This window comes from Panthera uncia, chromosome B4 (genome assembly GCF_023721935.1).
Source record: "Panthera uncia isolate 11264 chromosome B4, Puncia_PCG_1.0, whole genome shotgun sequence".
Lineage (NCBI taxonomy): Eukaryota > Metazoa > Chordata > Mammalia > Carnivora > Felidae > Panthera > Panthera uncia.
The window spans coordinates 43850528-43865295 of record NC_064809.1 but is presented as its reverse complement, the minus strand read 5'-3'; the positions used below and the strand labels follow the sequence as shown (position 1 = coordinate 43865295).

The following is a 14768-nucleotide window of genomic DNA, read 5'->3' as shown; positions in this document are numbered from 1 at the left end:
AGAGCCAAAGCGGGGCCACAAACAAGTCTTGATAAAATTAAGAAGATTGAAATCACGTCAAACATCTTTTCTGACCACAGTGGTATAAACCTAGAAATCAACTGCAAGATGTGCCAATACTTTGGCATAAAAAATAAAGAAACAAAAGCTTGCCATTTGCAACAACCTCGAATACTCTGGGATGGTGGTGGACTCCAGACAAGTGGTGGACTCAGGGGAAGTGGTCAATTCATGGGCAGTGGTTGACTCAGGAGCATTGGTCAACTGAAGAACCGTGGCTGGTGCCAGGGTAGTGGTCAACTCTGGAGCAGTGGTTGAGTCTAGAGAAGTGGTCGACTTTAGGGCCGTGGTTGACTCTCGAGAAGTGGTGCATACGGGAGCAGTGGTTGACTGCAGGACAGTGGTGGACTCTGGACATGTGGTCATCTCAGGGGGGGTTGGTCAGCTCTAGATCCATGATCAACTCTGAAGGGCAGTGGTCAGTTGTAAGGCAGTGGTCAACTATAGGGCATTTGTCAACTCTGGGAAGGTTGACTCATGGTCATTGGTTGTCTGTAAAGTGTTGGTGAACTCTGGGCTGGTGGACAGCCCTGGGTCTGTAGTTGGTCCTTGGGTAGTAGTTGACCTTGTGGTGGTGGTGGGCTCTAGGGCAGTGGTCGATTCTGGGGTTGTGCTCAAGTTCTCACATGTTGATATTCATTGAGTGATAGTAATTTAGTTGTTGATTATGTGTAGATAAACAACAACAACAAAAAAAGAACAGGTCAAATTACTTTCTTGCAATAATATCTTCTCCATCTTTATATTGTTCCCATTCCAAGCTAAATCTTTTTTAGAGAGGTATATCTGAAACAAAAAGCATACATAGAATCAAATATGCTCTCACCACAAGTCTCTAATCTGCCAAGTGCAGAAAGTCTGGAAGATCTCACAACCAGGAGTATGCTCAGAGCCCCCTACACCACCTTTCTTTGAGGGTGTCAGGGAGAATTCAATACTGTGCCTTTATATGTGAACTGGTCAGACTGGAACAGAATAAAAATTCCAAGGACATTCCCTCTATAAGCCTTCCAGGTCCACGAAAACTAAAAAGCAAAGCCGAAAGGGGGCAAGGAGCTAGGAAAATAGCTATTCCCAAGGTGCATAAACCAGAATGGAATCAACTCTAAAATGGGCTACTCCTTCCATTTTTTCACTTAATGGGTGAAGTCTAGAACCTGACTTTTCAGTCTCTCCCATAGAATGCACAATCCAGACATTTGGGGGCTTGCTCACCAAAGAACATTATAACCATGTAGACCTGATGAGCATATAACCAGGGTCTTTTTGAGTTACAGTGAAAGATACCCAGTCATTGTGGCTGCCTAGCCTAGGTGACCAGGTTATGGGCATGCTGCCAATGAGGCCAAAATCATTCGCTCTCTATTTTAGCTACTGTGCTTTTTCATTCATATGCAGTAAAGAACCTCAAACCTAGCATCTGATAAGTTGAGAGCCAACAGAAGGAGCACTGGGAGGAAGAGAATGGCGGTGGGGGGGGGAGGGGAGAAGTAAGAAAAGAAGTAAGAAAGAAGTAAGAAAAAAAAAAAAAATCCTGGACCATGCAATGAGATGCCCCTAGAGAGAATGCCAGAAGAAGAAACTGGGAGTGAAGAAGCAAGGAAACATTGAAAAGGTCCTTTGTGAAATTGTGTTGCATGGACTTCTTACCATAAGCACCATTTATCCACCTTTCAGAGGGGGGAGGGGAGAAATTCTAGTTTCACTAGATGGTTGAAGGGACTCCTCTCCTGGCACAAGGTTGCAGGTTTGTCATCTGGGCAAGAGCCAAACAATGCTTTACTGAACCCTCAACATGCTGTTTTGTGTCCGAGCACAGGGCTGAATTTCAGACCAAGTATCATGGTGAGTCATGAAGCATTAGTCCAGGAGGCCCCTAACCAAGGCTTCAGTTCCTCAATAGCCCTTTGAGCCTGCTGGCTATTCTGAGTCAAAGGAAGCATCTTCCTGCGAACAGTATCCTAACCCCAGCAGGGTCCTGAAGGAGAATTGTAGGTAATAGTAATAAAAGCAACAACTATTACTACTTCTGTCTCCTATTACTACTATGAATATCCCAAAGCATAAGGTTTCACATGTGCTACTATCTTGTTTGGTTCTCACCACAATCCTGTGTGTGAGGCATTATTGTCCCCATTTTTTTTTCTGGTGAGGAAAGGAGAGGCTGAGAGACTAAGCGACTCCAGATTCACCTCAAGATATTCATGCTCTGAGGGGTCATTAACACAAAGTACTTCCTGGCAGAGCAGACCTGGCTCCTGCTAGCGACTTCCTCAGTCCTCTAGGGGGCAGTAGTAAGTCGCCATGGGCTCTTGGGTGAAGTGCTGACTGGAACCCTCACAGGAGATGCAAACTAGATAGAGGACGGAAAAGACTGTGGGGCTGGTTTGCATAAACCAGCCTGGGTGCTCAATTACTAAAACCAAAAAGCTAATAAATAAAATGGAAGATTAAAAACAATTAATATTTTTAAAGGACAGGAAATGAAGAGCAGTGGAATCAAACCCAGAGGGAATGAATCTAAAAAATAATAAATTGATATATTTAAAGACTAATATACTGACACATTTAATATAAATGGTCTAAACAAACCAAGAAAGAAAACAGGGATTGTCAGATTGATTAGAGAAAAAACAAGATCCAACTATGTGCAGTCTAAAAAACCTCACTTTAGGGCACCTTTTGGGATGAGCACTGGGTGTTGTATGGAAACCAATTTGACAATAAACTTCATATATTGGGGAAAAAATAAATAAAAAAAATAATAAAAAACCTCACTTTAATATAAATAAGTTGACATACATAAGTTGACAATAAAAACATGGAAAATGTGGTACCATGAAAACGTCAATAAAGATAAACTGAAGAAGCTGTACTAATATCACATAACGCAGACTTCCGAACAAGAAAAAATACTAAGGATAGAATATTTAAAAAAATGACAAAAACTGGGGCGCCTGGGTGGCTCAGTCTGTTGGGCATCTGACTTCGGCTCAGGTCATGATCTCGCGGTCCGTGAGTTCGAGCCCCGTTGGGCTCTGTGCTGACAGCTCGGAGCCTGGAGCCTGTTTCAGATTCTGTGTCTCCCTCTCTCTGACCCTCCCCCATTCATGCTGTCTCTCCCTGTCTCAAAAATAAATAAACGTTAAAAAAAAATTTAAAAAATAAAAAAATAAAAAAATAATAAAAAATGACAAAAAGTCAATTCCTGAGAAGACATAAAGGTCCTAAGCACGTACACATGTAGCTAGAGAATTATACAATACATGAAGTATGAATTGATAGCACTGAAAGGAGAAAAAAGCAAACCCACAATCCACTTGGAAACTGCAACAGTCTTCATTCAGTAATCAACAGAGTAGGTACACAGAAAATTAGTAAGGACATTAAAGACTGAAACACCACTATTAACTTGGTTTAATGGGCATTAATAAAATATTCTCTCCAACAACAGCAGAATGCATGTTTCATTTGCACATGGAAACTTCACCATGGTAGACATATTCTGGCTCGTAAAACAAGCCTTAAAAAGCAAATAAAATAATTAAAATTATACAAAGTATGTTATTTGACTGTAAGACTTAAATGAAAAAATAATAATAAGACAAAAAGAATCTGGATACCATAAATATTTAAAATAGAACAACATACTTCTAAATACATCAAAGATAAAGATTCAAGGGAAATTATGAACATTTTGAAGTAAAAAAATAAAAATAAAACATATCAACATTAGAAGGTTGCAGCTAAACTAGTGCTTTGAGGGAAATTTATTGCAGAAAATTCTTATATTAGAGAAGATGAAAGGTCTTATACCAATAGGCTAAGATTACAACTTAAAAAACAAGTAAATTAAAAGAGCAAATTAAGCCCAAAGAAAGTTGAGGTAGGAAATGATAATAATTTTTTAAAAGTCCAGAAATCAATGAAATTGAAAACAGTAAAACAAAAGGAAAAAACCCAATAAAACAAAAAATTAGTTTTTTAGAAAATATCAATATAATTCATAAAATACTAGCTAGATTGATAAAGAAAAAAAAGGAGACACAAATTATCAATATTAGGAATTAAAAAAGAAGATATCCTCAGACTACTGACATTAAACAGAGTAATACTACAAACAACTCTTGCCCATTATTTGACAACTTAAATGAAATGGATCAATTCCTTGAGCTATATAAAATACGAAAACTCACTCAAGAAAAAATAGATAACCTGAAAAGACATTTATTAAAGAAGTTAAACTTATAATTTAAAATCTTTTAAAATAGAAAACTCCAAGCCCAGATGATTTCACTCACAAATTCTGCCAAATATTTGAAAAAGGATAATAATAATTCTACACAATATCTTCCTGAAAATAGAATACAAGAAGTATTTCCCAACTCACTTTATGAGGCCAACATTACCATTAAAAAAAAAAAAAAACAACAGACATAGATATCACCAGAAAGAAATTATAGACAATAGTTACTTATGGACATAGATGCAAAAATCCTCAATAAAAAGTAAATCGAATACATCAACATATAAAAAGGATAATATATCAATACACAGTAGAGTTTATCAAAAGATGTAAAGTTAGTTTAATAGAAAAGTCAATGTAGGTCATCATACTAACAGATTAAAGAAGAAAAATCATATGGTTATCTCAATAGGTGCAAAAAAATAATTTGATAAAACCCAAGTTCTATTGATAAAAACCTCCCAGTAAACTAGGACTAGATGAGACATTTCTAAACTTGATACAGAGCACCAAAGAAAAAGCCAGAGCTAAATGCATATTTAATAGAGGAAAACTGACCACGTTGTCCTAATATCCAAACAAAGCAAGAAAATTCACTGTCAATACTTCTAATTAACACGATACTGAAGGTTGTAGCCAGTGCAATAAGGCAAGGAAAAAAAAGAAGGAATCCATATTCTACAAGAGGAAATAAAACTGTCTTTACTTACAGATGACATGACCATCTAAGTAGAAAATTCCATGGAATCTGCAAAACAAAAAAACAAAAAGACCTCAAAATAAAAAAACTACTAAAACTAATAAGTGAGTGTGACAAGGTTGTAGGATAAAGGATCAACACGTAAAAATAATTATATTTCTATATACCAGCAACAACAATGAGAAAGTGAAATAAAAAAAAAACAACTATCATTTACAATATCATAAAAATATGAAATACTTAAAGACAAACATAATAAAAAGTGTTAAAAATATGTACACTGAAAATTACAATACATTCAAGTAAGTTAAAAGCTATATATTATTTATCATTGGAAAACACAGTATTTAAAAAAAAATTTTTTTTTTTTACTTTTTATTTATTTTTGATAGAGACAGACAGAGCACAAATGGGGGAGGGGCAAAGAGAGACGGAGACACAGAATCCGAAGCAGGCTCCATGCTCCGAGCTGTCAGCACAGAGCCTGACACGGGGCTTGAACTCACAAACCATGAGATCATGACCTGAGCCGAAGTCGGATGCTTAACTGAGCCACCAGGTGCCCCCACAGTATTTTTTTAGATGTCATTTTTGCTTAAATTGATTCAGTGCAATCCCGATAAAATTCCAGCAGACTTTTCTTGTAGAAATTAACATGCTAGTTCTAAAAAAATATGGGAATGCAAAGAAACAGAATAACAAACACAAACAAACAAACAAAAGAAAAGGTAAAACAAATCTGGAAGACTTACTCTACCTGATGTCAAGACTTATAAATCTACACTGATTGAGACAATGTGGTATTGGTGTAAAAATACACAAACAGAATAGAACAGAATAGATAACTAAGGAAGAGACTTACATGTATTAACAATTCGTTTTCAACGAATGTAAAAAGACAATTCAGTGAAGAAAGATTTTCTTTTCAACTAACGTATAAGAACAATTAAATATCCATATGCAAAAGATAAAAAAACAAACAACTACACCTTGCAACACGTACAAAAGTGTACTCTAACTGGATTATAGAACCTGGATTATAGAAACCCTGTTTCAGGCTCTGTGCTGACAGTGCAGAGCCTGCTTGGGATTCCCTCTCTCCTTCTTTCTCTGCCCCTCCCCTGTTCACACACTCTCTCAAAATAAATAAACTTAAAAAAATTAAAAATTAAAAATTAAAAAATAAATGACTGGATTATATAAAACCTAAAATTGTAAAACTTCTAGAAAATATAAGAGAAAATCTTTATGACCTTGGATTAAGGAACCATTTTCTAGATAAACCAAATAAGCGATAATTGAACTTATTTTTAGAAGACATTGTTAAGGACATCAAAGAGATATTTGTACCCCTTTGTTTTTTGCAGCATTATTCACCATAGCTAAGATATGGAAACCTAAGTGTTTACCAACGGATGAATGGATAAAGACATGGTATATACAAACGATGGGCTATTATTTAGCTATGAAAAAGGCTGTCTTGTCATTTGCAACTGCATGGATGGACCTTGGGGGCATTATGCTAAGTGAAATAAGCCAGAAAGCAAAGGACAAATACTGCATGAACTTCGAGCTGTAAGATTAATAAATTCTGGGGATCTAATGTAAAACATGGTGACTATAGTTGATAACACTGTATTGTATCATTGAAATGTGCTGAGCGAGTGGAACTTAAATATTTTCATGAAAAAGCCTCAAAAAATAGAAGTATGTGAGACGATGGATATGTTAATTAATTAGATGGGAGAAATTCTCTCACAATATATATGTATATAATATCACCATGATATACAACTGAAATATCTTACAATATTATTTGTCAGTTATACTTGAATTGACAAATAAAGTTGAAATTTAAAAATTAAAAAAATAGGGGCACCTGGATGGTTCAGCTGGTTGAACATCCAACTCCTGATCTTGACCAAGCTCATAATCTCAAGGTTCATGGGTTCAAGCCCTGCTTCAGGCTCTGTGCTGACAGTGCAGAGCCTGCTTGGGATTCCCTCTCTCCTTCTTTTTCTGCCCCTCCCCTGTTCACACACTCTTTCAAAATAAATAAACTTGAAAAAAATTAAAAATTAAAAAATAAATGATATTGTTAAGAGAATAAAGAGGCAAGCCAAAAATAGGAATCTATATTCATAATTCACTGTTATCTAAAATATGTAAAGAATTTTTAAAAAACATTTTTTGTGTGTTTATTTATTTTGACAGAGTGTGCTCATGCTAGAGAAAGCAGGGGAGGGGGAAGGGCAGAGATAGAGAAAGAGAATCTCAAGCAGGCCCTATGCTAACATTGAGGAGCCCAACTCAGGGCTTGAACTCACTAACTGCGAGATCATGACCTGAGCCGAGATCAAGAGTTGGAGGCTTGGGGCACCTGGGTGGCTCAGTCGGTTTAGCATCTGACTCTTGATTTTGGCTCAGGTCATGATCTCATGGTTCTTGGGATTGAGCTCTGAGTTGGGCTCTGCGCTGACAGTGCAGAACCTGCTTGGGATTTTCTCTCAAAACAAATAAATAAATAAAACTTACCAAAAAAAAAAAAAAAAAAGAGTTGGAGGCTTAACTGACTGAGCCACCCAGGCATGTCTATAAAGAATTCTTAAAACTCTAATAAGAAGGGCACCTGGGTGGCTCAGTCGGTTAAGTCTCCAACTCTTGATTTGTAATCAGGTCATGATCTCATGATTTGATTCCCAGATGACCATTAAGATCGTCTCTATTAGAGGAATGTATTAGGAAAACAAAACAAAGAAATGAACATGTCTGAGAACAAGGCACAATGAATAAAGATGCTTGTTTATTTTCAGCTAACCTGTCCCTATGTCACTATTGAGCACTGGATGTGTAGGGGGGAGAGTGGATAAGAACAAGTTATCTGTTGTTTTACTTTACAAATCTCTATGTCAAAAGGTGCCAAGTCCAGACCAGAGATGTTAGAATTTGAGCTGTAGGTATTTGAGCTATGGTCTTTGGGTTATCTTTCTTGGGGAGAGGAGGTAAATGTGTTCTACACCAATGAGGAGGGAGTGAGATTGTATTTTATGACTACAAGTGTGAACCGTGGAAGAGACATTGAACATCTCTGAGCTATCTCAGATTTCCCAGGCCCTTGCAATTAGTATGGGGTTTGTGATTTGTTCAGGCCAATGGGCTTGAAGCAAACTTATGTGTCACTTTGGGACTGATTTATTTAAGAGGTTGAGCATGAACTTCCTTGTCCCTCTCTTTCCCAGGAAAGTAATTTAAAGGCCACATGTTGGGTGTTACATTCCAGTAGCCTGCATTTCTGGGAGATTACATGGAGGAGAACTTGCCCTACTCCACCCTGCAATTTTAAACTAAATTGGTTATGGAATGTGAACCCAGAAATGAAACTTGTACGAAACTGACATTTTGGATGTTACAGCATAGCCTACCCTATCATGCTTCATATGAGCAGTAAAAAGCTTCTTCATAATAGAGTCAGCAAAAGTGAAATTAATATGGTTTTTGATATTTTTATTTATAACCCAGAAATAAAGAATTTTTGTTTATAGATCAGAATTAAACATAACTAAGCAAATAGGATCACTCCAATGTAGAAGAAAGTTATGAAAAATATACACAGATATTATACTCATGGTTTATAAGGAAAACATCTTATATATCTTTTTTCTTTTTTTTAATGTTTATTTATTTTTGAGAGAGAGAGAGAGCAGGGAAGGGGCAGAGAGAGAGAGGGAGAGAGAGAATCCGAAGCAGTCTCTGCACTCAGCACAGAGTCCAACACTGGGTTCAATCTCATGAGCTGTGAGATGATGACCGCAGCAGAAATCAGGAGTTGGACACTCAACCGACTGAGCCCCACCAGGTACCCCTATATCCTTTTTTAAAATCTTTTATTTAGTTTTGAGAGAGAGAGAGACAGAGTGTGAGCAGGGGAGGAGCAAAGAGAGACACACACACAAAATCTGAAGCAGGCTGCAGGCTCTGAGCTGCCAGCACAGAGCCTGACGCGGGGCTCGAACCCAAAAACCATGAGATCATGACCTGAGCCTAAGTCGGACACGCGTAACCAACTGAGCCACCCAGGCGCTCCTGTATCTTTTTTTCTTAAATAGTTTCATTGAAATATAATTCACATGCCATACAACTCACTCATTTAAGTGTACATTTGAAAGGTTTTAGTATTCTCACAGATATGTGCAACCCTCACCAGTCAATTTTAGAACATTTTTATCACCTCACAGAGACCTGTACCCTTTAGCTCCCTAAACATCTCCCTGTCTTCTCATCATTCCACACCCACCCCACCCCAGCTCTAAGCAACCACTAATCTATTCCCTGTAACTATAGATTTTCCTATTTTAAACTTAGTTCATATTAGAATCATATAATATGTGGTCTGTTGTGACTGGTTTCTTCCACTTAGCATAATGCTCTCAAGGTTCATCCATGTTGTAGCATGTATCAGTACTCTGCCCCTTTGTATGGCAGAACAGTATTCCATTATATGGATAGAGCACATCTGGTTTATGCATTCGTCCCCTGATGAACATTTTGAGTTGTTTCCATCATTTGGCTACTACAAATAATGCTGCTATAAAAATTCATAACACAAGGGCGCCTGGGTGGCTCAGTCGGTTCAGCATCTGACTCTTGATTTCGGCTCAGGTCATGATCTCACAGTTCGTGGGTTCGAGCCCGCATCAAGCTCGGTGTTGACAGGACAGAGACTGTTTGGGATTCTCGTTGTGCCTCTCTGCCTGACCCTCCCCTGCTCATGCTTTGTCTTTCTCTGTCAAAAATAAATAGACATGAAAAAGAAAAAAAATTTTTTTAAATTCATACACAAGTGTTTGTGTGAACATGTGTTTTATTTCTCTTGGGTTTATACCTAGGTATGGAATTCCTGGGTCATGGTAACTCTGTGTTTAATCTCTTGAGGAACTGCTAGACTGTGTTCCAAAGCAGCAGGACTATTTTATACTCTCAATATATGAGGTTCTCATCTCTCTACATTCTGGCCAACACTCGCTATTACTTGACTTCTGAATTCTGGTCATTATGGTTTGAATTTGTATTTCCCTGATGACAAGTAACGTATAGTATTTACTCATGTGCTATTGATCATTTGTATGTCTTCCTTGTAGAAATGTCTGTTCAAGTCCTTTGCCTATCTTTTAAGCATTGTAATTTTGTCTAACAAAAGTTATGTTATTTGTGTTGGGGGAAAGAGACAGATGGGCAGCTGGAAAAATAAAAGACTTTTTCTATCTATATGCTAAGTCATTTTGTTCTGGATACATATTCCTCTTTAAAATATCCAAAATTCTTGGGGCACCTGCGTGGCTCAGTCGGTTAAGCATCCGGCTCCAGCTCAGGTCATGATCCCGCGGTTCGTGGGTTCAAACCCTGCACCGGGCTCTGTGCTGACAGCTGGGAGGCTGGAGCCTGCTTCGGATTCTGGGTCTCCCCCTCTCTCTGCCCCTCTCCCACTCTGTCTCTCTCTCCCAAAATAAATAAACATGAACAAAATAAAATATAAATAAATAAATAAATAAATAATAAAATATCCAAAATTTAGCGGTACAAAACAACAACTATCTTATTATGCTCCCAGATGCTGTGAGTCAGGAATTTAGACAGGACACAGCAGGACAGCCTATCTCTGCTCCAAAATGTCTGGGGCTTCAACCTCAGAAGACTCCAGCAGCTGAATGTGGCTCAAATGCAAGAGGCTGGAATCGCCAAGCAGATTCTTCACTCACAGATCTGTCACCGCAGTGGGGTGATTAAAAATCCGGGCTCAGTTTGAGTGTTTAACCAGATTACCTACATGTATCCTGTTCCTGTGGGTTGGGTTTCCTCCCCGCAGACTCGTCTCAGATTTGTCAAACTTCTGACAGACCCCTCAGGACTCTCAGAGAAAATGTTCTAGTGATTAACGCGAAAACTGCATGGCTTTTTTTTTAGGACAGCTGAAAGCTCCTATAATGTCATTTCCACTGTAATATATTGGGCGAGGCAGTCACAAGCCCACTCAGGTTCAAGGAGAGGGGTGGCAGACCCCAGATCTCAGTCAAAGGAGAGAGTTAAAGCACTTGCAGCCACATTTCACAGCTGCCCTAGACTCCAAGAAAGCCTGGTGTAACTTCGGACAGCAGATTTTCTGTATTTATGTAAACTTTGAGTAATTTATACATAATATGTATTGGTGAGGTGAGTAGGTGAAGGTAAACTTTGTAAATTAAGATACTTGCTGCCTGTGGTGGTTACGAAAATGTGCCTCTAAAAAATCTGACTCAGGGGAACCTAACCGGCTACCTAAGGGCAAATACAAATGAAAACAAGTGTCTTAATTCTCCCTGTTAGAAATAAGCACCCCATCTCCCAGTTTCGATGAGAGGACCAGAGTCTAACTTCAGCTAGTGCCTGACTCCACGTTGCAAAACTGCCTCCTGTCATAAATATATGAATTTATTTTTCCTTTGTATAAAGCCAATTAACTGCCACAGATGGTCAACCCAATACCAGGTAAATTTAGGACAAACCACCTGTATTAAATAGTGCTGCCCAGTTTTCCTACTGCTGGACTAGTTATTGTTTACCTTGAGAACATGTATGTAACGGACTGTATCTGTTTGCACTATACAAAAGGGTGAGATTTCTTTCTGTTTTTGTAAATTTCCTGTGCAATGATGCATCAGATTCTGGTTTAATGCTTTGTCCGATAATGAAACTCTTTTCTTTCTCTGCTTCCTTGGCAGAGAGGTTTTCTGCGTTAGCAGGAGATTTTGCTTTTAATTTTATTTCCCCAACAGCTGGCAGGCTCATGTCCCTGTGCTCGGCAACCCATCACCCCAACCCCTTCTATGAGCGGCTCGCCGCCCGCGATTGATCTGGGCAGAGATTCGATGGCAGGACCACTCCTGGGAGACTCAGGCCACCTCTGATGGGCGCCATGGACTTGCAAATTCCCACCGATTTTCTTCAACCTCTCTTAGGATAGCTCCGCTACCCAAGGTCTACCTCCTTTCCTTCCTTCTCCTTCCACAGAACTCAGACTTGCATATAGTAGAAAAACTCCCCCAACCTTCTCCTGCTCACTCCTTCGTTTCCCATTGGGGCATTTCCCCTGGTAATTTGCTTGCCTCTCAGAGCACCCAGACGGAGTCACCATATTTTTTAGATTGGGTTTTCAGGTTTCTAGCTCATAACTGAGGTGAGTGAATCAAAAACGTCTAAATCTTAAAAGAAAAAAAAGATGTTGTAAAAAATATGTAAAAATCAAGATCTGGTTTGTGTTTTAACAAACCAGGATTCAGATCTTAATGAATAGCTTTGCATACAAATTACAAGCAGTGCGACAGCAGCAGGTAATATGCTATTTGCCTTGAAAACGCACTAGCTCGGATCTTGAGAGGAATAAAGGTAGTTTTCCAAAAGATGACTAAGACTTTGGGAGCATCCTGGAGGCAATCTTCTCTTTGCCAGCGGATATCAAAGTACAGGAAAAAGAAACTTATTGAACATTAAAGCTTTGGATCCATAAATCCATAACACTTAATTCACAAATCAGAGGAGTACTGAAGAGAGAGCTTGACTATCAGCGGGCATGGCAAGCATATTGAAGAATGTATTTATGATACTGTTTGCTGGAGAATTCATAATGGGGATTCTGGGAAATGGATTCATTATATTGGTTAACCGTATTGACTGGATCAGGAACTGGAAATTCTTCGTAATTGACTTTATTAGTACCTGCCTAGCTATTTCCAGAATAGTTCTGTTGTGCATAATAATTTTAGGCATAGGTGTAGATGTACCTTGTGAAGAAATATGGAACAAGAAAAATCAACTAATAAGTTTTGAAATCCTCTGGACAGGATCCAATTATTTCTGCACAACCTGTACCACCTGCCTCAGTGTCTTCTATTTCTTCAAGATAGCCAACTTTTCCAACCCTATTTTCCTCTGGCTAAAATGGAGAATTCACAAAGTGCTTCTCATTATTGTACTGGCTGCAGTCTTCTCTTTCTGCTTGTCTCTTCCCTTTAAGGATACAGTGTTTATGAGTCTGATCAAAAGCAAGGTAAACGCGGAAAGAAATCGGACAGTGAGTTTCACAATGAGAACATATGAGTTATTTTTGTCTCATATGCTCCTGAACATAATGTTCATCATCCCCTTTGCAGTGTCTCTGGCTTCCTTTGTCCTTTTGATCCGTTCCTTATGGAGCCACACCAGGCAGGTGAAGGACAGAGGTGGGGATCCTATCACAAAAGTTCACGTGAGAGCCATGAAGTCTATGATTTCATTCCTACTCTTCTTCTTTATGTACTATTTGAGCACTATTATGATGAATTTGGCCTATGTCATCCTAGATAGTTTGGTGACAAAGATTTTTGCTAATACACTAGTATTTTTATATCCATCTGGCCATACATTTCTTCTGATTTTATGGACCAGCAAATTGAAACAGGCTTCTCTCTGTGTCCTGAAGAAGCTGAAGTGCCTGCATCTAAGGAAACCCACACACCCATAAAACATGCCTGAAATGACTGCGATTTTGTCAAGAGTGAAGATAATGAATAGAACTCCATGTACGTTTCTTTCCTTCCTCTCCACTTCCTTTATTCTGTTTTGTGACAAGGTCATTGAATCTTACTGAAAACATCTGCCTCGAATAAGTTAAAAGAAAAAGATTTTGTTGTGTGTCCATCAGAATAGTGATGATGTAATTAATTGTAAAATTAGAATATATCACCAAGGCAATGGGAATTTGATGAGAGACAAGAAAAGACTCGGGAAGACAGAAATTTACTTGTGGCTAGATTACAACTGTACAAAATTAAGTGTAGCAAGTCTCAGAGACAGAAACCCCCCAGAATTCATGAAATGAATATTTGGACATCCTAAAACCTTATTACCTGTGGCTGATGGCTAACCATGACTTAAAGTGGTATTTGGGAAAGGATGAACATAGAATGAACTGACATGATGAATTTTTGGTGATGCATCCACAGCATGTGCCTAGAAGTCCTGTTGGAGAGCCCATAAGAACGCTACTATTTCTTAAACATATGCCAAAGTTGGGGGCACCTGAGTGTCTCAGTCATTAAGCGTCTGTCTTCAGCTCAGGTCATGATCTCATGGTCCATGGGTTTGAGTCCCACGTCAGGCTCTGTGCTGACAGCTCGGACCCCAAGCCTGCTTCAGATTCCATGTCTCCCTCACTCTCTTCCCCGCTCCTGCTCATGCTCTATCTCTCTCTGTCTCTCAAGAGTAAATAAAACGTTAAAAATTTTTGAAAATATATGGCAAAGGTGGTTTCAAACAAATAAATGAATAAGAGGGAAAAACACAAGGCTTAGAAAATACAAGGTGTGCTCACTTGGGCAGCACATTTACTAGAAATTGGAATGATACAGAGATTAGCATGGCCCCTACCCAAGGTTGATCCACACATTCACGAAGCACTCCGTATTTTTTTAAAACTTCTTTCATTTGTACTGTTCATTCAAATAAAATAGCTTGGTGCCTCTTACCCCCCAAAATACAAGGCTCAAAGTCTAGGGTACTATAGAGGTTATTTTGTATGAAAAAAAATACAGAAAACACAATGCAGAATAGTTTTATATTTTTCTTATTCCCCAGGTATAGTGCCAGTTTCGGTACCAATTATTACTCATTAATTCTGGGTTATCAGGAATCTCATGTTTTGACAGAGGTTGCTTGCTACCCCCAACCCCCAGTAAATAAAAATTTATTTTA

The 14768-nt window shown here is 38.5% G+C and overlaps 1 protein-coding gene and 1 non-coding gene across 2 annotated transcripts; both read left to right on the top strand.

The window, feature by feature from the left end:
- Window positions 1-12609: 12609 nt before the first annotated feature.
- LOC125920100 (taste receptor type 2 member 8-like) lies at window positions 12610-13586 on the top strand. The gene has a single exon (XM_049627102.1). The coding sequence runs from the start codon at window positions 12610-12612 to the stop codon at window positions 13537-13539; it is 930 nt and encodes a 309-aa protein (XP_049483059.1). The 3' UTR covers window positions 13540-13586.
- A 794-nt stretch (window positions 13587-14380) lies between these two features.
- Window positions 14381-14485, top strand: LOC125920503 (U6 spliceosomal RNA). The gene has a single exon (XR_007457092.1). It is a non-coding gene; the product is annotated as a U6 spliceosomal RNA (small nuclear RNA).
- The last annotated feature ends 283 nt before the right edge of the window (window positions 14486-14768 follow it).

Bases quoted from the DNA above. Each gene is read 5' to 3' on its own strand.
- LOC125920100 (XM_049627102.1), top strand. From the start codon at position 12,610: ATGGCAAGCATATTGAAGAATGTATTTATGATACTGTTTGCTGGAGAA.